Source organism: Oncorhynchus mykiss, chromosome 21 (assembly GCF_013265735.2).
Source record: "Oncorhynchus mykiss isolate Arlee chromosome 21, USDA_OmykA_1.1, whole genome shotgun sequence".
In the NCBI taxonomy this organism is placed as follows: domain Eukaryota; kingdom Metazoa; phylum Chordata; class Actinopteri; order Salmoniformes; family Salmonidae; genus Oncorhynchus; species Oncorhynchus mykiss.
Genome location: NC_048585.1, coordinates 40002295 through 40025341, shown reverse-complemented (window position 1 = coordinate 40025341; position 23047 = coordinate 40002295). Strand labels below are relative to the sequence as shown.

Sequence of the window (23047 nt, the reverse complement as noted above, 5' to 3'; positions counted from 1 at the left end):
GTGCTGCTGCTCCAGTTTCAACTGTTCTGCCTTATTATTATTGGACCATGCTGGTCATTTATGAACATTTGAACATCTTGGCCATGTTCTGTTATAATCTCCACCTGGCACAGCCAGAAGAGGACTGGCCACCCCACATAGCCTGGTTCCTCTCTAGGTTTCTTCCTAGGTTTTGGCCTTTCTAGGGAGTTTTTCCTAGCCACCGTGCTTCTACACCTGCATTGCTTGCTGTTTGGGGTTTTAGGCTGGGTTTCTGTACAGCACTTTGAGATATCAGCTGATGTACGAAGGGCTATATAAAAAAATGTGATTTGCGTTGTTTGTTTCTATGTTTTGTTTGGTCAGGGTGTGATATGAGTGGGCATTCTATGTTGCATGTCTAGTTAGTCTGTTTCTATGTGTTTTGGCCTGATATGGTTCTCAATCAGTGGCAGGTGTTTGTCTCTGATTGGGAACCATATTTAGGTATCCTGTTTTGTATTGTTTTTTTTTTTTTTTTTTTTTTTTTCTTTTTCAAATATTTTTTATTAAACACACACAGGAATGGTGTATAAGGTATACAAGACAGGTATACAATTCTTATCTAAAGATACAAGAGCATAAAGGAACAACAAGACCCATAAACCTGGGTGCAGAACAAATCATACAAAACACGACATACAAAACAAGGACAAGTAGAAAGAAAGAGGGAAGATGTCCCCCCTATCCCCCCCCTTATTCCCCCAAACCCCCCCCCCCCCCCCCCCCCCCCCCAACTGCTCGGGTGGCAGGGCCAGCACACGCTGCCCAAAGGTAGATTAAAATATTACAATTGAGAGTACGTTAATAAGTACAAATTCACAGCGCCGACTCGTCCAAGTAGGAGAGGAAAGGCTGCCAGATTTGATCAAATGTTGATAATTTATTGTTCAGAATATATCTAATTCTTTCTAAGTGTACAGTATTTGCCAATTCACTGAGCCATAATTTGGTAGAGGGCGCTTCCCTCCTCTTCCAAAACAACAAGATTAGTTTTTTTGCCGAGATGAGACCGTACGAGATGAGTTGTTTTTGGGGGTTGGTTAATCCGTTTAGGGACTCAGATACTCCCAGGATTATCAGAAGCGGGTCTGGATCTATTGGTCTCCAAAACTTCAGAGAGGATCCCAAAAATTCCACTCCAATAATCATGCAAGCTAGAGCATAGGGCAAAGCAGTGGAGTAGTGTACCCTGCGTAGCCTGACATTTATCACATGTAGGGGATGTCTCAGGAAATATCCTATGCAGTTTAGTTTTGGAATAGTGTAATCTGTGTAATACCTTGAATTGTATGAGACGATGTCTGGAATTAATGGAGCATGTGTGGATGTACTCCAAGCTCTCTTCCCAGTCTGCCACCGAGATGTCAGTCCCTAGTTCTTCCTCCCATTTAGCCTTAATGGCATCAGTGGAAGGTGTGCTAACAGATTGAAAAGCATCATATGCATCCGTCAAACATGGAAGGTTTAGCATTCCCAAATGTTGGGAGGTGTTTTCTAACGTAGTCTCTAATTTGTAGGTATCTGAAAAAATTACTTCTGGGAAGGTTATAAGTTTCCCTCAGCAACTCAAAGGAAGCAAAGGTCCCTTCTATGTATAAATCCCCTATGGTACTTATCCCCAACTCTCCCCATCGCTCAAAGGTGTTATCAAGGTTAGAAGGGGCAAAGGAGGGATTCCTGGCGACAGGGAGCATGAATGACAATGGTCTAAGCTCAAAGTGGACTTTAATTTGCTTCCAGATTCGAACTGTGCTATGTATAATAGGATTGTTACAATAAAGTGACATCTCCAGATTGACAGGCGACAAAATCACAGCGCCAATAGAGAAGGGGTGACACTTCTCACGCTCCATACTAAGCCAGCTGGATGCCGGAAGTACGTCATCAAGCAGAAACGTAACCATGCGGAGGTTAGCGGCCCAGTAATAAAATATAAAATTTGGGAGAGACAATCCTCCTTCCATCTTAGATTTACAGAGGTGCTTTTTACCTATCCTGTGTGTTTTATAATCCCAGATGAAAGGATTGATAATTGAGTCCAGTTGTTTATGAAAGGATTTAGGTATGAATACTGGGATGTTCTGATATAGGTAGAGCAGTTGTGGGAGGAAGACCATTTTAATGGCATTAATTCTTCCGAGCAGAGTTCTCCAAAATAGTATGTTTGATTAGAGTTTTTGTATCAGAGAGGGGAAATTCTCTTTAAATAGTAAGGAGTATTGTTTGGTAACTACAATTCCTAGGTAGGTAAATTTTTCTGAAGATAACTTAAATGGGAGATGTTCTAGCCAGGAGGTATTTTGCGACCGTATGGGCATCAATTCACTCTTGTTCCAATTTATTCTATATCCCGAGAAGGTACCAAACAAATTGATCACATCCAGAATAGCTGGGATACTAGCCTGGGGTTCTGTTACATAGAGGAGGATGTAATCTGCGTATAGGGAGATCTTATTTAGAGTATCTTTAGTATTATAGCCGTGTATTGCTGTATGAGATCTAATCGTCTGAGCGAGCGGTTCGATAATTAGGGCGAAGAGCATAGGCGACAGCGCACAACCCTGCCTTGTCCCCCTGTTGAGGTTAAATCGGGGCGACAATGATTGGTTAGTGAGTATTCTGGCACAGGGGTTCCTATATAAAAGCTGGATCCATTTTATGAACCTATCTCCAATATTAAATTTCTGTAGGACCTTGAATAGATAGGGCCACTCAACTTGGTCAAAGGCCTTTTCGGCGTCAAGAGATATGACAGCAAGGTCCACGTTGGGTAACCTCTGAGAATACATAATATTGAAGAGGCGCCTGAGATTGAAGAATGAGTGTCTGCTAGGGATAAAGCCGGTCTGATCCGAATGGACCAAGTTGCCAATTAAAGTGCTAAGCCTGTTAGCCAGAGTTTTTGCTAAAATCTTTTGGTCTGTATTAAGGAGAGATATTGGTCTGTATGACCCTACCTCTTCTGGATCTTTACCCTTCTTATGTATAACTGTAATGAACGCTTCGTCCAAAGTAGAAGGGAGAGCTCCATCCTCATTGGCCTGAACCAACATTTTGTGCAGATAGGGAGAGAGCATGTTGCTGAATGTTTTATAGAATTCACCAGGGTATCCATCTGGGCCCGGGGTCTTGCCACTCTTTAGAGATTTAATTGTTTCTCGAATTTCATCAAGAGATATTTCCTTATTCAGGAAGTTAGAATCTTCCTGGTTCAGGGCAGGAAGATTACAGTCCTCCAAAAATGTTTGCATAATTAAGGGGTTAGGATCCGCTTTAGATGTATATAGAGTCTCATGGGGGAAGAGAGTAATTCCCCAGATGCAGATTTAACCCTGTGAATCATTCGGTCACTCACATTTTTTCGAAGTTGTCTGGCGAGTAATTTGTGTGGTTTGTCACCAAACTCAAAATATTTTTGCTTGGCATAGAGAAAAGATTTAGCAATTTTAGCTGAGAGAATCTGATTATATTCAAATTTTAAAGAGGTAATTTTTTTTTGTTTCTCCATAGATGGGTGGCTAGCATTCTCCCTATCCAGTAAGTGAATTTGTCCCTCCAGTTCTTCCAGTTTCCCTCTGTTTTGTCTACTCCTGGCAGCCTGAAAGGAGATGACACAGCCTCTCAGATAAGCCTTCAGTGTTTCCCACAATAATGCTGGGGAGGTCTCTGTGTTGTCATTGGTATCAAAGAAAAATGTAATTTGGTCTTTAAGATATTCACAGAATGTTGGTTCTGTGAGGAGTTGAGGATTCAACCTCCAGACCCTCTCGTTTGGTACAATGTCACCCAATCTCAGGGAGAAGGTGAGTGGACTGTGGTCCGAGATTATAATATCATGATACCTCACATTGCAGGTATAGGGGAGTAGTCTAGCATCCAACAAAAAGTTGTCAATTCGAGTGTAAACCTTGTGAACATGAGAGTAAAAGGAGTATTCCCTACCCGTAGGGTTAGCGATCCTCCATATATCAAATAAGTTCGATTTTTTTATGTAGGTATTCAAGAATTCGCTTGAATAGGAGGTAGGGGTTCGCCGAGTAGAGGATCTATCCAAATATTGGTCTAGCACACAGTTAAGGTCCCCTCCAATGACCAGGTTAGTATGGGAGATGTCTGGAATCAGGGCAAGGACTCTTTTGAAAAAAGAGGGGTTGTCAATGTTTGGCCCATAGATATTTAGTAGAGTTACTGAGGTAGAGTGGATTTCTCCTATTGCGATCACATACCGACCCTCTTTATCCGCAATAGTCGTTTTATGTAGAAAGGGAATTCCTTTCCGTACCAGAATCGCTGTGCCTCTCGTTTTGGCAGAGAAGTTAGAGTGATACACTTGCCCCACCCACCTACACTTAAGTCTGCCATGAGAGTTATTCTTCAGATGGGTTTCTTGCAAAAATATAATATCAGACGAGAGTGCTTTCAAGTGGGCTAGGACCTTGCCCCTCTTAATTGGTTCGTTTAAACCCTTGACATTCCAGGAAGTGAATGTAAGCCCCGCCCTCCTCTCGTTTGTAGTTCCTATGGTGGCCTGCATACCATGTAGCTTGATAAAAAGGTAAGAAAGTGCACCAAACCATCACGATCAGCATATGTAGCACCTACACCCGAGCAGTATCCAACCCACCCCTCCCCCCCTGCAAGCACCTTTACTTCCCACCCTGTTCCCCTAATTTCCCCAACACTTACCCCCCCCATCAACCCACATTTAACAGGCATGCACAAACAGGAGAGAAAAAAAAGGAAAAATAAAAATAATAAACACATTGTCTGGCCGATGCCAAAAAAGCACGGCGCGACCTCGAACAAGAGGTAAAACAAAAATAAAATCCCAACTATACGTTCACCTCTCACTATCCTAGAACTTCTAATAACATATGAACTGAGGAGGCTCCCGCGAGTTAAGTGTTCAGTTAACATCTAATAAACCTAAACAGAATAAGTTGCAACTTAAACATATTGCGCATTTAAGCGTCATCCTGGGTCAATCCCAGAGATAAGCAAGATATAGCCTCAAGATTATATTGCTAAGCACTGCCGGTCAAAAAATAAACCATCCACAACCGACATAGTCAGCTGTACCTTTACATACTGTGGGTCAGGAGATCGGAACAAGGATTTGTTAAATTAAACGTTCCCCCCATAAACAAAATATGTTTAATAAAAAATAAATAAAAATATATACATATATATACATACACATATATATACATACATATATACACATATATATATATATATATATATATATATACATACACATACACATACATACACACATACATACACATACATACACACATACATACATATACACACATACACACATACATACATATACATATATATACATACATACATACATCTACACATACATACATACATACATATACATACATATATACACACATACATACATATACATACATATATACACACATACACATATATACATATACACATACACACTTATACATACACACACATACACACATATATATATATATACATACATACATACACACATACATATACATACACACACAAACATACACATACACACATACATCCATACATATATACACACATACATACACATATACATACACACATATACATACACACACATACATACACACACATACATACACACACATACATACACACACACACACACACACACATATACATGTATGTATACATACCCACACAAAAAAATCATATATAAAAATATATATTTAAAGAATATGTATATACATCCATATGCACACATACACATACAAACATTCATACCCCAGAATAACAATCTACACTGATTTAAAATATACACATACATAATACTAAAATGCTAAGAGAAAATAGTAATAAAGTACAAATTGTAATTATATGTACGCACACCTACACAGACATAAGCACTACAGAGGGCTGGTGGGACTCTCGTCGGGAGAGAGGCCCACGGCCAGACAAAGGCAGAACGGCACAAAACATCAACCTGCTAACCAGGTGTCTGCCCCCTCCCAACCATCACCCCCAGTCCCCTGCAAGCAATAAATAAATGGTATGGTAGTAAGAATAATGTAAGGATTGTAAAATAAATAACGAAACAAAACAAAAGTGGGGGAATATAAGTATATCCGTCCGAAAGTGTCAGTGATCAAACCTGGAAGTAAAAAATATGCATCGCTGAGCACAGCCGGGATGAAAGTGAATGTAACGTTAATTGAGAGCTCTGACCGCCATCCATCGGTAGCCCTTGTTGAGCCCGTTTAATACGTTTTCGCCCAATATGGTATAGTATGGATTCGAGTCCATGAGCAGACCCTAACACGCAATAACAAGGCACTCTAACCTGTACGGGGGATTGGTGTATATCCCCGGATAAACTTCTCTGCGTCCAAAACCGAGGAGAGCCAAATCTTCTCACCGGAAGGCGGGGTAATTCTTAGCCTTGCAGGGAAGAGTAAGGCTGGGCGAAGATGGAGTTTGTAGAGTTTGGTCATGACATCTCTGTAGTCGGCGCGATGCTTTGCCACATCGGGCGCATAATCCTCATAGACACGGAATGGATGCCCTTTATGTGAAAGGTTGCCCCTCCTTCGAGCTTCACGCAGGATAAGATCCTTGGTCTTGAAACTGTGACAGCAGATGATTACTGGGCGAGGACGTTTGCCCGGTCCAGGCACTGGGACAAGGGAGCGATGTGCGCGGTCCAGCTGGGGATCCGAATCCAAAACATCCGATCCAATTGCATCTTTCAATAACTTGGCGAAGAAGTCGGTGGGGCGAGAGCCCGCCTCTACCCCCTCTGCCAGACCAACAACGCGAAGGTTATTACGTCTGGATCGGCCCTCCAGGTCCACCACTTTCACAGAAAGCCTCTGCACAGTATCCTGCAATGACGTGCATAGCTTCTCTAACTCGTCGATCCTACCAGCGTTGTATTCAGAAGCTTTCTCAAGGTCCACAATACTCTGGCCATGCGAAGCGACCGTTCGAATGATGCTCTCGATTTTGGTGTCCAGTTCAGCAATAGTGGTCTTAAGATCCTCAGCTATAGCAACACGTAGCTCCCCCAAAGCCCGGGTAAGTTCTGTAAGTGTCACGTTGTTGCAGGTGCCTCCCGCCATGTCTGTCTCGTTGTTTAGTGGGGAGTAGGCCTCCGCTGTGGATTTATTGTCCTTTGGTCGCTTATTACTCGGCATTTCCATATAAAAAGTTACAATCTTGTATTAGAAAGAAACGTTTGTTGTAAAAAGTGCCATAAAGTAGGTTAAATTAGATTATTTCGCAAAAAAGTTGCAGGAGCCTCTCACGCACAGCCGTTCACTCCAACATGCTAGCTCCGCCCCTCCTGTTTTGTATTGTGGTTTGTGGGTTATTGTCTATGTGATGTTGCATGTTTGCACTCAGTTTTGATAGCGGTTATTTTGTTATTTTGTTTAGTGTACTTTGTGTTTTTTCGTTTTTCATTAAAAATATGTATTCACATCACTACAACGATCGTGACAGCCGCGCATATAAAGCACCCACAAGCTACCGGTGGTTGAAAACACAATCATCGTGGGATGACGAATTTCAGTCCATTAAAAAATAAATAAATCCTTCCTCCCTCCCTCCCTCGCCCCTTGCACTGTAAGTGCATACTCGTCAGACGTCATGAAACGTTATCAAAAGTGTCCACTTAATTTGAGGGCTGAGGGGAGAGGGTGTGTCTGTTAAGTGTTTGAAATGCAGCCATGATCCTGACAGATGAGATATTAGCCAAACGGGACATGTATTGGCATCAGGGCTAGTGATTTGGCAGTCCGTACATTTTTTTTTGTTGAAGTGAACCCAGACCTCTCCTTAACCAGTTTCAACTGAGATTGTTCATTATGAACTGTACTTGCTAGCTTAGTTCGTTGTTAGCTCGCTGCTCGCTAGCTTGATAAAACAGTTCTGGCAATATCATTTTGTCAGATAGCTAAATTGTCCAGTCAGCATTTTGTCTAAATTGATCCTCATACAATAACCAAACGATTGGATAAACAAATCATTTGTGGGTTCTATATAGAACCACAAAGCAGCCTTATTTTTAGGAGTGTACTGTTATACCAGACCGATCACAACATACGACACAGACATTAACACCACACTTCAAAAGACAAATCTAACACACAGACATGTCACAAAAACACAACTATTACACAACAAATGAAAAACAGCAGCATTAAAACTCCCACCTGTTTTTCCAGCTTTAGGTCATTGAATAACAGCGTGAAGCAGTTCAGCTTTTTTTCTCTCCGCCTGTGATAGATAGAATAAGAGAAGAGAGGAGACATATAAGTGGAGAAAATAACAGAAAACAACAAAGATCTTACAGATATGGAAAAACACTTACCCTGCGCCGTCAATAGTATCTAACGACCCTCTTATGCCGTCGTCCAGGACCTGACTGGTACTAAGGAGGGATTATTTTGATTCATTATTTAAAATTACACTTATACAACAATTGGAAAATAATTCCATGTCAAATGGAAGTCAAATGGAAATGCATGTTTACCTGCTGGAATCGGTCTGAGTAGGTGGTCTATCCTACACACACACACACACACACACACACACACACACACACACAAAATCAAATATTATTTGTCACATGTGCCAAATACAACCTTACAGTGAAATGCTTACTTACTAGCCCTTAACCAACAATGAAGTTTTAAGAAAAATAACTGTTAAGAAAGTATTAACTAAAATAAACTGAAGTAAAATAAACAGAAAATAAGAAAATATACAAATTAAATAACAGTAGCGAGGCTGTTGGTCAATGCAAAAGTCCGGGTAGCCATTTGATTAGCTGTTCAGTAGTCTTATGGCTTGGGGTAGAAGCTGTTTAGAAGCCTTTCGGACCTAGACTTGGTGCTCCGGTACCGCTTGCCGTGCGGTAGCAGAGAGAACAGTCTATGACTAGGGTGGCTGGAGTCTTTGACATTTTTTAGGGCCTTCCTCTGACACCGCCTAGTATAGTGGTCCTGGATGGCAGGAAGCTTGGCCCCAGTGATGCCTTGTGGTCGGAGACTGAGCAGTTCCCATACCAGGTGGTGATGCAACCAGTGATGCAATCATTCTCTCTATTGTGCAGCTGTCAAACATTTTGAGGATCTGAGGACCTATGCCAAATCTTTTCAGTCTCCTGAGGGGGAAAAGGTGTTGTTGTGCCCTCTTCATGACTATCTTTGTGTGTTTGGACCATGATAGTTTGTTGATGATGTGGACACCAAGGAACTTGAAGCTCTCAACCCGCTCCACTACAGCCCCGTCGATGAGGATGGGGGCGTGCTTGGTCCTCCTTTACCTGTAGTCTACGATTATCTCCTTTGTATTGATCACGTTGAGGGAGAGGTTGTTATCTTGGCACCACACTACCAGGTCTCTGACCTTCTCCCTATAGGCTGTCTCATTGTTGTCGGTGATGAGGCCTACCACTGTTGTGTTGTCGTTAAACTTAATGATAGTGTTGGTCATGCTTGGCCATGCAGTCATGGGTGAACAGGGAGCCTCAGGATCCTTAGCTTAGTGATGAGCTTTGAGGGCACTATGGTGTTGAACGCTGAGCTGTAGACAATGAATAGCATTCTCCCGTAGGTGTTCCTTTTGTCCAGTTGGGAAAGGGCAGTGTGGAGTGCAATAGAGATTGCGTCATCTGTGGATCTGTTGGGGAGCTATGCAAATTGGAGTGGGTCTAGCGTTTCTGGGAATGTTGTTGACGTGAGCCATAACCAGCCTTTCAAAGCACTTCATGGCTACAGACGTGAGTGCTACAGGTTGGTAGTCATTTCAGCGGGTAACTTTGGTGTTCTTGGGCACAGGGACTATGATGATCTGCTTGAAAGATGTTGGTATTACAGACTCGGTCAGGGACAGGTTGAAATGTCAGTGAAGACACTTGCCAGTTGGTCAGCGCATGCTCGCAGTACACGTCCTGGTAATCCATCTGGCCCTGCGGCCTTGTGAATGTTGACCTGTTTAAAGGTCTTACTCACATCGGCTACGGATAGCGTGATCTCACAGTCGTCCGGAACACCTGGTGCTCTCATGCATGCTTCAGTGTTGCTTGCCTCGAAGCGGGCATAGAAGTAATTTAGCTCGTCTGGTAGGCTCGTGTCACTGGGCAGCTCGCGGCTGTGCTTTCCTTTGCACTCCGTAATAGTTTGCAAGCCCTGCCACAGCTGACAAGTGTCGAAGCCGGTGATGTACGATTCGATCTTAGTCCTCTATTGACGCTTTGCCTGTTTGATGGTTCGTCGGAGGGCATAGCGGGACTTCTTATAAGCTTCCTGGTTAGAGTCCCGCTCCTTGAAAGCGGCAGCTCTACCCTTTAGCTCAGTGCAGATGTTGCCTGTAATCCATGGCTTCTGGTTGGGGTATGTTTGTACGGTCATTGTGGGGACGATGTCATCAATGCACTTATTGATGAAGCCAGTGACTGATGTAGTGTACTCCTCAATGCCATCGGAAGAATCCCGGAACATATTCCAGTGTGTGCTAGCAAACCAGTCCTGTAGCTTAGCATCTGCATAATCTGACCACTTCCGTATTGTGCGAGTAACTGCTACTTACTGCTTTAGTTTTTTCGTGTAAGCAGGAATCAGGAGGATAGAATTATGGTCAGATTTGCCAAATGGGCAAGGGCGAGGGAGTGCTTTGTGCGCGTCTCTGTGTGTTTCGTAAAGGTGGTCTAGAGTTTTTTTTCCTCTGATTGTAACACACACACACACACACACAATGTTCGAGTTCACTCTGAATATATACGATTAAACTCTGCCAATATTGAAAGATTGACAGAAGTGAAAAAAGAGAGAAAAAATAATTTTGTGAACATTGTTAGGATTGCTAAGGTAATATGTTCATGAAAGGCATAAGAACGAGTGGGAGAAAGATTTAGGGTGTCTGTATTTGTGAAAGTATGTCATGCATGTGTGTGTAATAGGAGAAGGTAGAAGGGACTAACACGGTCATGTTCATTAGGGCACACAATGGTAAACGTTTTAAAATGTGTGTTTCTTGTTGGACAAGTCCAGGTGAGTTTACTTCCATTTGGTGCCTTATGACCCTGGTATGTTACTTACTTAGGAATATGAGTGGGTGGGATGGGATATGGGGTGTGTGTTTGTGAAAGTTTGTCATGCATGTTGGCATGATTCTGTGTGAATGGCATAAGTGTGGATCAGCGTTGAGTGCGTGTGTATACGTGTCTGAGTGAGAACAGAGAAGGTAGGCGGGGTCAACAGGTACATTACTCACTGCGGATGGCTGTGATTGATTCGTGCTGGCGCAGGTCGGGTTGATTGGCAGCTGGGTGGGTGTGGCCTCAGGGTTGCTGAGGTCAGAGAATGGACAGATGGTCTGCCAGGACTGCAGGTACTGAGACATCCTCACTGAGGCTCGCTGCTTATGACCACTGACCGTCAGGATGTTTATCTGGAACACATGCAAACATCAGGGATGCAGGCATGTACACTAGGGCTGACCCCATTTAGTTGATATTTTCTTTTTGGCACATGAGGCAACAGTCTGATTCACGCCTGTCTCAGTGGAGGCCGTGGGGATGGCACACCAGTATCACCAGTAGTATATTTACTGTTATTTCTCATAATTTCTAATCTACAATGTTTTTTTGGTTATGGTAATTTCTGTTAATACATTCAGTATATTATTATTACAGTCTTTTACCGTTCTCATTGTCGGAGTGGACACGTTGTTTGCGGCCCGCACAACCTTTAGGCTACACTTGTGAGGAACAATTTTTTGTTTAATTCATCCATTTCGGAATTGACAATTTGTTCATTGTCGTTTGTTTGTAGCCCTCCTGTCAATGTTGAGTTAGGACACACACCTGATTATAGGCTAGGCTACCTGGCCTGCGCACAAATGTAGGCCTATAAATGTGCCCATTTGGGGATCTGATAGTATTTCTGATTGTCTTAACTCACCACCACTGTGGAACTTCTCAAAGTAATTTTTTCTTCACCTCAAACAGCAAGTCTGTTTTTACATCCATTGAGAGTGACAACAGTTCCTCAATGTAGCCTATTTGAAAAATCTTTCCAGCTCTCTTTCGATAGAGTGAAATGGGGAGAGAAGTGTAATGCTCTGATCCGGTGGAAACCTCATAAAATAGGCCTAACTGTCTTTCTGGAGCTCACTGGAGCGGAAACTCTGAGAGCCCAGAATATTTAATACAACGTTGCAAGTTTGCTAGCACAGCTTCAACCTCAGTTAGTTGTTGATACAACGTTTCAAGTTCCTTGCAGGCAGGCCAGGCTGAGCCAATTTGATTTATAGGATATTTATTTTTATCAGGATATTTTCTACTTGCAGGTGGCAATGTTTTTATTTGTTGGCTTTATGTAGACTATTTTACATAGTTGGTAATGGCAATAGAAGTTACTTTCAGAATTTAGATTTTGATATATGAAGACTTTGTTATAAATTAAATGTAACTGTTCCATGAAAATGTGCATACAAAAATCATAACTGTCACACAGATTGGTAGAAATGGTAAGATAAATTGCCACTCCAAATGGAGAAGGTTGCCGACCCCTGGTGTAGCCTATTAGGAACGTAACAGCAGAATCTGCGAAGCCCCGCAGCAACAGGAGGAAGAGAGTCGGGAAAAGGTATTTTTTCTTCTGGTTAGGCTTGATCTCTGGCTCCCTCCAGTCATGTGTGTGTCTTAATGATTTAATCACACTGCACACACACACACACAAACAAACGTCAGGGATGCACGCACGCACACACAAACACACACACACACACAGCCACGCACACACATCACTGATGCACACACACACACACACACATGCTGAAACATGTACACACACATAATTTTTGTACAGGTGCAGGCATCTAAGAGAATTTAAATGCGTACATACACACACACACAGATACAAGGACAGACTTTCTAAAACATGCACATTGCACACACCTTTTCCTTCCTCTTAGAGGTGGTGTCTTCCTTATGGGGGTCGATCACCAGGTAGGTTTTCCTCCCCTTTAGCAGAGCATCCCGGCTTCCCCCGTCAGTGTCCTCCATTTGGTACACCCCAGCTAAGTGTCCCAGTGTCTCCTCTGTGATGTGGACACGCCTTGGGTGGGTAACATTGCAAATAGACATGTAATGATTAGAACTGGCACAATTCTTTATTCTGTATGGCAAACAATCATATTTGTTTTACGTTAAGGTGTTTCTATCTGAATGATCTGTTAAATTGGGCATTGCCTCCTGAACACACACTTGCAGAAAGTATATTTGCGTAAAGATATCATACACAAACATAATAACACATGTATAACACGTCTATTACACATTTACAATAGTTTATAACACATGTATGTCATCTTATTACACATTTATAACAGTTTATAACACAGATTATAACACAAGCAAATGCATTTCCTGGTTCCTTACCCTGGCATGCCCCCAGACTCCATATGGTTGGCCAGAGTCACGTCATGTGACCAGACGTCGTACTGCCACTTCTGTAGACCAATCACGCCACAGAGAACGTTGCCGGAGTGCACACCCACTCTCATACTGATCTCCACACCAGTAGCCTCCCGTAGTTTACTACAGGACATGACATGGTTATAACCATGGTTATAACAATCAGCCAGGACCTCAAACCAATGTCATACAGATTGTGTTCAACTATTTTTTGCATTAAATCATATTTATGGCAGCATCACAAGGTGATATGTCAGAAATATGTCTAAATTTAATGAAGTAGATAAGCACATGTGATTGAGATGAATCATTTAAATATTTGCATGTTATCATCAAATGAAATAACTTTATATAATAATCTGTAAAAGCAATTCACTAAAGTGATTCTCAGAGGTGATACACATGGAGTTGATTGACACATATTGAATGACAGTTAAACACAGATGAAGGGGAGAATGATATGTGAGTGGTGATGGAGAGCAGGGATTGAATGGTTGATGAATTGATTGGCAAACTGACTTGATAGCCGTGCACATGTTGAGTCCCATCTGAACACAGTTCCTGGCGTGGGCCGGGATGGGGTCTGGCAGACCCGACACGCAATAGTAACAATCACCCAGGATCTTTATACGCAAACACTCGTTCTTCTGGAGAGAGAGAGGGGGGGGGGGGGGGGGGGGGGGGGGGGGAGGGTGGATGGGTATAGGGAGAGAGGAGGGAGGAGAGAGCGAGAGAGACAATAATAGTCAAGTTGTCTCAGTAAATGTGCACTACATCATAAGGATCCATTGACCTGTAGTTGAGATATTGTGTTGAGAGTATCTCTAGCTAGCCAAAACATACCTATACCTATACATCCAGCCCAGGGTAAGGTGAGGGGAAAGGTGAGTGACTGATTGGTTAAGGGACGCTCTCACCTTGGCAATGTCATCGAACCTGCCGAAGAGCTTATTGAGGACTCCCACCAGCTCCTCAGGAGAACAGGTACTGGCCAGCTTAGTAAACCCCACAATGTCAGCATACAGAATACTAGAGAGTGAAGGACACAACAGGGATGGTAGTGACCAGGTATAGACCCTGGACTAGGTCTGCTTTAGCCCTCACAGATAAAACCTGGAAGTTAACAAAAGTCCTCTAGTGTTCAATTCTTAAAGTGGCCATTTAATCCAAGTCTACTTATATTTAGAGCAGCAGCCTCTAAGGTGCAGGGTTGCGTAACTGGGTGGAAGCCAGCTAGTGATGGCTATTTAACAGTCATGTTATGTATTGTGTGTATAAGCGCACATTTCCTCACCTGACATCTTTGTGTTGCCGGATGTACAGACTGTGAAAGTTCTGTCCTTTCTCTTTATTCTCTGACAGTCGTTTGATGATCTCCGTCTTCAGCTCCATGGCGATATATCGTGGCAACACGGACAGGAGGAGGTGCTCCTGTTGTCAAGGGGAGGGGCATGAGGAGGGTTTGTGTGTTCATTGATTCAATTATCAAACTGTTGACTTACAGTAGCAGACTGTTTGCATGCAGGTCATAAAGATGGGCATCTATGACTGAACGCTCTCTTGGAAGAGGATGCCCTTTGACGGGCTCTAAGGGGATTGATTAATAGGACTGTAGAATTTGAGTTGAGTTGAACTGAACCGAATTTGAACCGAACAAGTTTAATTGATTCAGCTACCTGCTGGTGTTTTTGCATGTCCCTCTGGGAGCGCATGGCGCTGAACCTCTCTTTCTTCTTACTGGACTTCCTGTGGGCATGCTCAGTCAGCCACAGGTGAAACACTCCCACACAGTTCACACACAAAAACAACACAGCATTGGCCACCAGCTGTCAGGGAGGGAGAGCGGGGAGGAGGGGGAGAGAGAGAGACGTTTTTATGTAAAAAAACAACAACATTTAACCAGGCAAGTCAATTAAGATCAAATTCTTATTTGCAATGAGTGAGTAGATGAGAGAGTAGGAAATGGAGGGAGGGAGAGGGAGAAAGACAGAGCGGGCAGGTCGACAGGGAGAGAGGATAAGGAGAGAGAGATAGAGGGGTGGGGGAGAAACAAAGGGAGAAAGGGCAGAGCAGCATAGCAGGTGTGGTTCTTACTTATCATTGTTCTGTAAAACAACAGAATCGCCATGTCGTACCAAGCTGAACTTAGACACACAAACAATATAGGAAACAGTGTGTTGTGGACTGTGCTAGCGTACACAGTGTCCTGGCGAATTGGAATTGGGATGCTATCAGATGATGCAAATGTGTGTGTGAGTGTGTCTGTGTGCTTACTGTCACTCATTCTTTCGTTCTCTGCAGCTCATTTGCAAGAGTTTGCCTGTGACCTTTCCATTTGCAGCACATTTAGTGTGGGTGTTTCTTTCACACCGAGCTGAGACAAACCAAGCTCTACTGTGCTGGACTTCATGGGTACACAACCCTTAAAGTTGCCAGAACCAAATCCACAATGACAATATATAAATAAAATATCTGATTTGCGTTGGCACAATAGTGTGAATAGGGTGTCTGCATGTCTGTGTCTATTGATGTGTGTGTGCGTGTCTATCTATGTCTATGTGTGTGTTTATCTACACTACCGTTCAAAAGTTTGGGGTCACTTGGAAATGTCCTTGTTTTTGAAAGAAAAGCACATTTTTTGTCCATTGACAATTTCTCGCATGGAATAGCCTTCACTTCTCAGAACAAGAATAGACTGACGAGTTTCAGAAGAAAGTTCTTTGTTTCTGGCCATTTTGAGCCTGTAATTGAACCCACAAATGCTGATGCTCCAGATACTCAACTAGTCTAAAGAAGGCCAGTTTTATTGCTTCTTTAATCAGGACAACATTTGTCAGCTGTGCTTACATAATTGCAAAAGGGTTTTCTAATGATCAATTAGCCTTTTAAAATTATAAACTTGGATTAGCTAACACAACATGCCATTGGAACACAGGAGTGATGGTTGCTGATAATGGGCCTCTGTACGCCTATGTAGATATTACATAAAAAATCAGCCGTTTCCAGCTACGATAGTCATTTACAACATGAACAATGTCTGCACTAGATTTCTGATCAATTTGATGTTATTTTAATGGTCAACAAATGTGCATTTATTTCAGTAACAAGGACATTTCTAAGTGACCCCAAACTTTTGAACGGTAGTGTATGTCTACGTGTGTCTATCTATGTCTATGTGGGTGTTTCTATCTATGTCTATGTGTGTGTGTGTGTGTGTGTGTGTGTGTGTGTGTGTGTGTGTGTGTGTGTGTGTGTGTTTCTTTTACCTGCACTGCCAGGTTTGGTGTGTTAGGCCTGGTGACGGGAACGTAGACACTGATGATGATGATGTGTGACACACTGGTCCCTATGCCCACCATCAGAGCCCAGGCTAGGGACAGGGGCAGCACCGTGTACACACACAGAGACAGGAAGAGGAAGAACGCTACCTGTACAGGGAGGAAGGGAGGGAAAGAGAGAGAGAGAGAGAGAGAGTGAAGGAAAGTTTGATAAACCACATGGACAGAAATATAATTCATATTAAGATACATTTAATACACAAGACCTCGAACCAGAGAGACAGAGCTCCTCCACATCGCCTCACCACAGCTAGCCAAGTCTCAGAATACGTTCTGATCTAGGATCAGTTTTCCCTTTTAGATTATAATCAGTACGATTACATGGACAGGGAGGACCTGATCTGAGATTAGCACACGCACACTAAGATGCTTTGTGAATACAGGCCTTGACCTGCTCCTCCCCCCTCATTCATTCTCCACCCCCCCATCCCTATCTTTGACCTGCTCCTCACCCCACCCCCAACCCTTCCAACCCTTCCCTCAACCCGGCCCCTTCTCCTGTCTGACCTGTTCCCATGCGGTGACGGGCCCTCCGGTGAAGGTGAAGACTATAGCTGTGACATACAGGGCCCCCCAGAGGCAAAGTGACAGCGCTCCTCCACACCGCCTCACCACGGCCAGCCAGGGCAGGGCCACCAGCAGGGCTGTGCTCAAACACAGCACCACACAGACCACGGACAGGGCCCCTACATGGACACTGATGTTCTGGAGAGCGGGAGAGAGAGAGCGAGAGGGAGTTAAACACCGCAACATACATCACACTGATACTCTGGAGAGGGAGAGCGACAGGGAGAGAGATAGAAGAGGGGAGGGGGAAGAGAAGGGAGAAGGGAAAATTGAGAAGGTTGAAAATGGCTAATAGTTTGTTCATTCAATTATAAGTATATCTAGAATCCAATACAGCACCTCAACCCTTAATTTACCTCCCCATCCTCCTAGCTCTTACCCCTGGCTACGGTACACCCTCCACACATCCTCCTTCCCCCCAGCTCTCTCACCCTGCGTGTGGCTGGGATGAGATTGATTATAGCCCCAGAGTCCATACTCCTTCCCCTCTACCTCCCCTTTACCTCCCCCTACCCCTCCATCTCCCCCTCTATCCCCTACATCCCCCCCCCCCCCCCCCCCCCCCACCTCTTTCAGCCTTCCGGTAGTTGGTATAAGGATGATGATAGCCACACAGAAGCCCATGGCCAGCAGCAGTCCAGGGAGCATGGCTGGTGTCTCCTCTAGGCACCTTATGAGAGAAGGGTTTATTTAAATAAAGGCAACATAACATTGGTATCAATGGCATCGAAGGCTAAATGATTTGATGCAATTGACGGTTTCCACAAATGTGAAGAATAAGCACACACTGGAATTACGCAACAAACAGTACACATTTAAAATGCATGTTTAGTGCAGAGCCGTGGGGTCGTGGTAACATTCCACGGCATATGTCATATGTACTACTCTCCACCGGAGACAGGGGGTTCAATCCCTGTGTCCACTGTTTCTCCCACTTCTCCGTCTCCCTCCTTGATTTCTTGCTGTTTGAATAAAATAACGTGTAAAAAATACCTACAAAATAAATAAAAATACAGTTTTAAAAGGTAAAAATCATACAGACCTTATGAAGGCCTTGTGTACTGCTCTGTAGCAGCAGCACACCCCCTCCGCTACACTCCTCTGTGAGGGCGGTCTACCGTCGCCTTCACCCCCCTCCCTGACGTTCGGGGTGTCGTCCCATGTGATGTCGGGCGCCGGGGCCGATTGGTTGAGAGGGACTGAAGTTTCCGATCTGGAGGTGGATGTGTCGTCGGACGGGATGTCGGGGGTTGTGTAGTTGTCGTGGTTACGTCTGCAGAGGGTTGTTGTGGAGTCCATCATGGCCAGATCAGAGTTGTGATTGTGTGGGTTTGTTTTTAATTTAAAAGCATCAGTACTCTTTTTGTCCGAAGAATCTTCCCTGTTGACTTTGCCGCTATCATCTAAGTTGTCATAAGTGTCTGTGGTCGTTTTAGCGCTGTCATTATCAGAGTCATTGCTGGATTTTGTGCTGTCATTCATCAAAGTGTCTGTTTTAATGTCAGTGCCATGGTTACCTGTGCTCACAGTGGACGGGAATTCCGGAGATTCTTGGAAAGACGATTGGGCCTTGAGTGGTCCCGAGGCTAGCTCCACCTTAGCCACACCCACCTCTATGTAGACCCGAGGCTCACTGTGCGCTGATTGGCTCTCGGAATCACCGTTGACCTCATCTCCGAAGTCATCACATTGAGTCCTGATGTCATTCATTTTTGCTGTGATGTCATTCCTTTGCGTTATGATGTCACCGTCCTCGTCTTCTTCTGCAATCAGATGTTCATTGTCTGTTGTGCTGCTGGTCAAATCCTTCAGCTCCATGCTTGTGTCTTGCCCATCTCCCCTGTCTCCTCCCCTGTCTCCCATACCTCCCCCACCAGCAAACCCACTACCAGTCCTGTGGATGTCTCCCGTTCTGTTTCCCCCAATCACCAAGTATCCCTCAGGGTCGTCCTGCATGGTACTTTGGTGCTTTATCTCTATGTCCTTGTTGTCAGGGAAAGGCGACTGAAGGGCAAACAAAAGACAAAGTCACTGTATAGTCCCTTCAGGTCCCCTGGATAGTTCTAAGACATGCTACAACCACAATGTCGTCTTCCTTGGATGACTGTAAGTCCATGTGGAAATGGAGGAATGTTTCACTGTCAAAACGGATAAAGATGAAAAGTAACTCCAAAACCCACACATAATCCTCAGTGTTAAGTCATGCTAACCACTACTGCTAACCAGACCAATTCTATTCTATTACCACTTATGCTACCCACATATGCTAAAGCTAACCACTTGTTATTTATTCTAACCAAGCCATAATGCTAACCACCACTTTCCTAAAAACAATCCTTTCTCTTCTCCAATAAAGAATTGTACTGGAAAGCGTACATTGTTTTAAATGTAAGACTAACCCCTTATGCTAAACCAGGACATAACAACTACTGTCCTAAACACAGCCTTTCTCTTCTTCAATCAAGTAATAAATGAGGCTGTTTGGTTGACTGCTGTCAGTCAGGTTTTTAATGCCAGTTAGATTACATGCTTCCCAGTCAGTCATTTCCCTATTGTGTTAAACTAGTTCTGCTAGATGAAGGTGTTTCCTCATTCACTCTGATGACAGGGGTGAAGTTTTCATAAGGTACAGAAATGCAAAACTGACCCAAGATCAGTGTTTAGGGGCAACTCCACCCTGCTTCACCCACTGATGACTCCACTAATGCAGACCTGGGTTCAAGTAGCATTTTAAATCGTGCTTGATTGACCTTGCCGGCTGTATTGAACCAATAGACTAGTCCCAAATCTGTAAACCCCACCCATCTTGCACTCTAGGCAGGCTAGAGCAAATGCTTGAAGTATGTGAAAGATTTCAAATAGTATTTGAATCCATGTCTGTTCTGACGCTCCCTGTCCTCCTCCCTGTTGGTCTGTGACATGATAGTGACGCACCCCTAGCAATTATCATGACAGTCATTCATGTCTTCTTTCTCTCTCTCTATCTCAAAGAGCAATATATGAATGAGGAGAATTCTAAACAAATGAACAAAAACTATATTCAACTGCATTTCAAATGATATGTAACACAAATGAATAAAACTGCATTTCCACATTTCAAATCATATTTAGGTCTACATAACTGTTTACAAATGGGTACAGATGAAGGATCTTAATTTGATCACCCTGAATTTACGAAAGATACATCAACCCCTACAAAAAATGCTCATTAATTAGAGTCACATCGCATCACATAATTCACATTTCCTGTTGCTGCAGCATTATTTTTACTGCTGTTGCAAACTGGCTCAAATTAAGATCCTTTATCTGAATATCCTAGTCTCAGTTATTAGTGTTGTGACACTAGGCTACACCAAATTCTTAGAAAAAAAGGTGCTATCTAGAACCTAAAATGGTTCTTCGGCTGTCCCCATAGGAGATCCCTTTGAATAACCCCTTTTTGTTCCAGGTAGAACCCGTTAAGGTTCCATGAAGAACTCTTTTCACAGAGGAAACACTTTCCAAGGTTCTCCTATGGGGACAGCCGAAGAACCCTTTTGGAACCCTTTTTTCTAAGAGTGTAGGAAGATAGCACACACGGTTGAATTACTGTGGTACAAAAATCACAGCTATCAGTAACAAAACAAAAAGTGAAAGTCGAAACCAGTAACCTACCTTTGTTTTTCAAGTTGTTTTATGTTAGTCTGGCTGACTGTTGCTTGCTCTCCCCCCTCTCTTTTTCTCTTTCCCTCCTGCTTCCTTCTCTGTTGCTCTCTGTATCGCTCACAGGTCCATCTCTCATTTTCCTATCCTCCTTTTTTATGACCTTTTTCTGTTTTCCTCCTCCACCTCCTCTACCCTTTTGCTCTTTCCTTCTCTTTCTATTCTATTTCTGTTCAATTGACTTGAAACCCAACATACATCAACACATTTGAACTGAAACCATGATCCTTTGACTTCGAACATAATTTTAACATCAATTTAATTCACAGCTGTATAATGTCACATCCATGATTTAAAGCCACAACATGTCATGTGAACAACAACAAAACAGCAGCCTGCTCTTGGTTTGCTATAAAACTGAGGGATGACACTAGGGAAATGTAACTGCTCTCAAATTCAATTGAGCTATAACACATGAGGAATATATCAATGATAGTCAATGAAATATACTGCTCAAAAAATTGCAGAGTGATGCTTTAGGCAAAGAAGTGTGTGTGTGCATGGTTGCATCCCAAATTAGCCCTGGTCAAAAGTAGTGTACTATAAAGGGAATAGGTTACCATTTAGGACACACCTTATGTGTGCACAGACAAGTGCGCATGTGTGTTACAATGAAAAGTCCCTGCGCCAGCTATGCAAATACACTGAGGTAAACATAGATGAACGAGAGAGACAGAAGGGAGGGGGGGGGGGGGCAAGGGGAGAGACGTGAGAGAGGAAGGGGAGAACGCGGGGATAAGAGGGCAAGGGGAGAGGAGAGAGAGGAGGGAGAAAGGAGAGACTGATGGCAAAGGAAGAGAGGAGTTTCAGCTTTCCATGGTGACATCATTAAGCAGTAAATTGGTTAACATACCAATAACAAAGAGAGTTTCAAACCTATCTGCCAATAAAAGCTAGTTTTCAGTTTTCACCTCCCAGACAGTCCGAGCAAATTATTGCTTTAGAAATAACTAAAAAGCTATTTTTGGCCATTTTAATGGAAATCTGTTACAGTATGGTACCCAAAAATGATATGATATAAAAAAAACAGCTGCATGTATAAAGTCATACACATGACAGTTATTATAAAGTGTTACCTCTATATCTTGATCTTGATCCTTATCTGGTCTCTTGTCTAGCTTATGCAATCACAAAGAGATGAAATGAGGTTATTCTCCATTCAGATTGAACCCATAAATAATAGTAATTATAGCTAAAGTTATAAAGTAAGTATAACTCTTGAAATAATCCACCGTTATAAATATGTCAGCAGTTTCTCAACATCGGTACATTATTAAAGCCAGAAACCATGATACCCTCACCTCGCTCTCTTTCTCTCCCTCTCTCTCTGTGTGTGTGTGTGTGTGTGTGTGTGTGTGTGTGTGTGTGTGTGTTGCCTATTCTTTAGGAATGTTCCTAAAATAGTTGGCGGGTTCTCTTTTTCCTCGCCCGAACTTGACAAACCAGTCCTAGATCACCACAAGCTATAGTACATAATGAAATGTACAGAATAGACTAGAATCTCATTTGTCCTAGACTTGAAATGATGGTTGGAAATACAGAGTGGGGCTTTCAATCATGGATGCAATATCATAAGCTATGGATTCCATTGATGTTTAGATTGTTTGACATCATGAACTACGTAATAAAATGTCTAGAATAGAATTTATGCCCCAGAGACTTGTTTTCTTGCATGCCAGAAACAAATGTATTGTCAGGTGAATTCTCCTTAAATTTACATTTAATTGTGTCACACCATGATTTTATGTGGCGGCAGGTAGCCTAGTGGTGAGAGCGTTGGACTAGTAACCGGAAAGGTTGTTAGATCAAATCCCCGAGCTGACAAGGTAAAAATCTGTTGTTCTACCACTGAAAAAGGCAATTAACCCACTGTTCCTAGGCTGTCATTGAAAATAAAAATGTGTTCTAAACTGACCTGCCTAGTTAAAAA

At 43.0% G+C, this 23047-nt stretch overlaps 1 protein-coding gene across 1 annotated transcript in view; it reads right to left on the bottom strand.

The window, feature by feature from the left end:
- The window catches only part of LOC110500394 (adenylate cyclase type 4), a 47748-nt gene extending 25304 nt beyond the window's left edge, over positions 1-22444 (bottom strand). The window contains exons 1-16 of the mRNA XM_021577744.2: positions 22419-22444; positions 22194-22231; positions 18458-19419; positions 17983-18085; positions 17356-17553; positions 16777-16938; positions 15187-15336; positions 14805-14941; positions 14428-14539; positions 14030-14157; positions 13475-13633; positions 12992-13151; positions 11305-11481; positions 8561-8592; positions 8399-8458; positions 8241-8304 (exon numbers count right to left, since the gene is read on the bottom strand). Coding sequence (XP_021433419.2) covers positions 8241-8304; positions 8399-8458; positions 8561-8592; positions 11305-11481; positions 12992-13151; positions 13475-13633; positions 14030-14157; positions 14428-14539; positions 14805-14941; positions 15187-15336; positions 16777-16938; positions 17356-17553; positions 17983-18085; positions 18458-19371 — 2556 coding nt within the window. The 5' untranslated portion in view covers positions 19372-19419; positions 22194-22231; positions 22419-22444. The remainder of the gene's footprint in view (positions 1-8240; positions 8305-8398; positions 8459-8560; positions 8593-11304; positions 11482-12991; positions 13152-13474; positions 13634-14029; positions 14158-14427; positions 14540-14804; positions 14942-15186; positions 15337-16776; positions 16939-17355; positions 17554-17982; positions 18086-18457; positions 19420-22193; positions 22232-22418) is intronic.
- Positions 22445-23047: the final 603 nt, after the last annotated feature.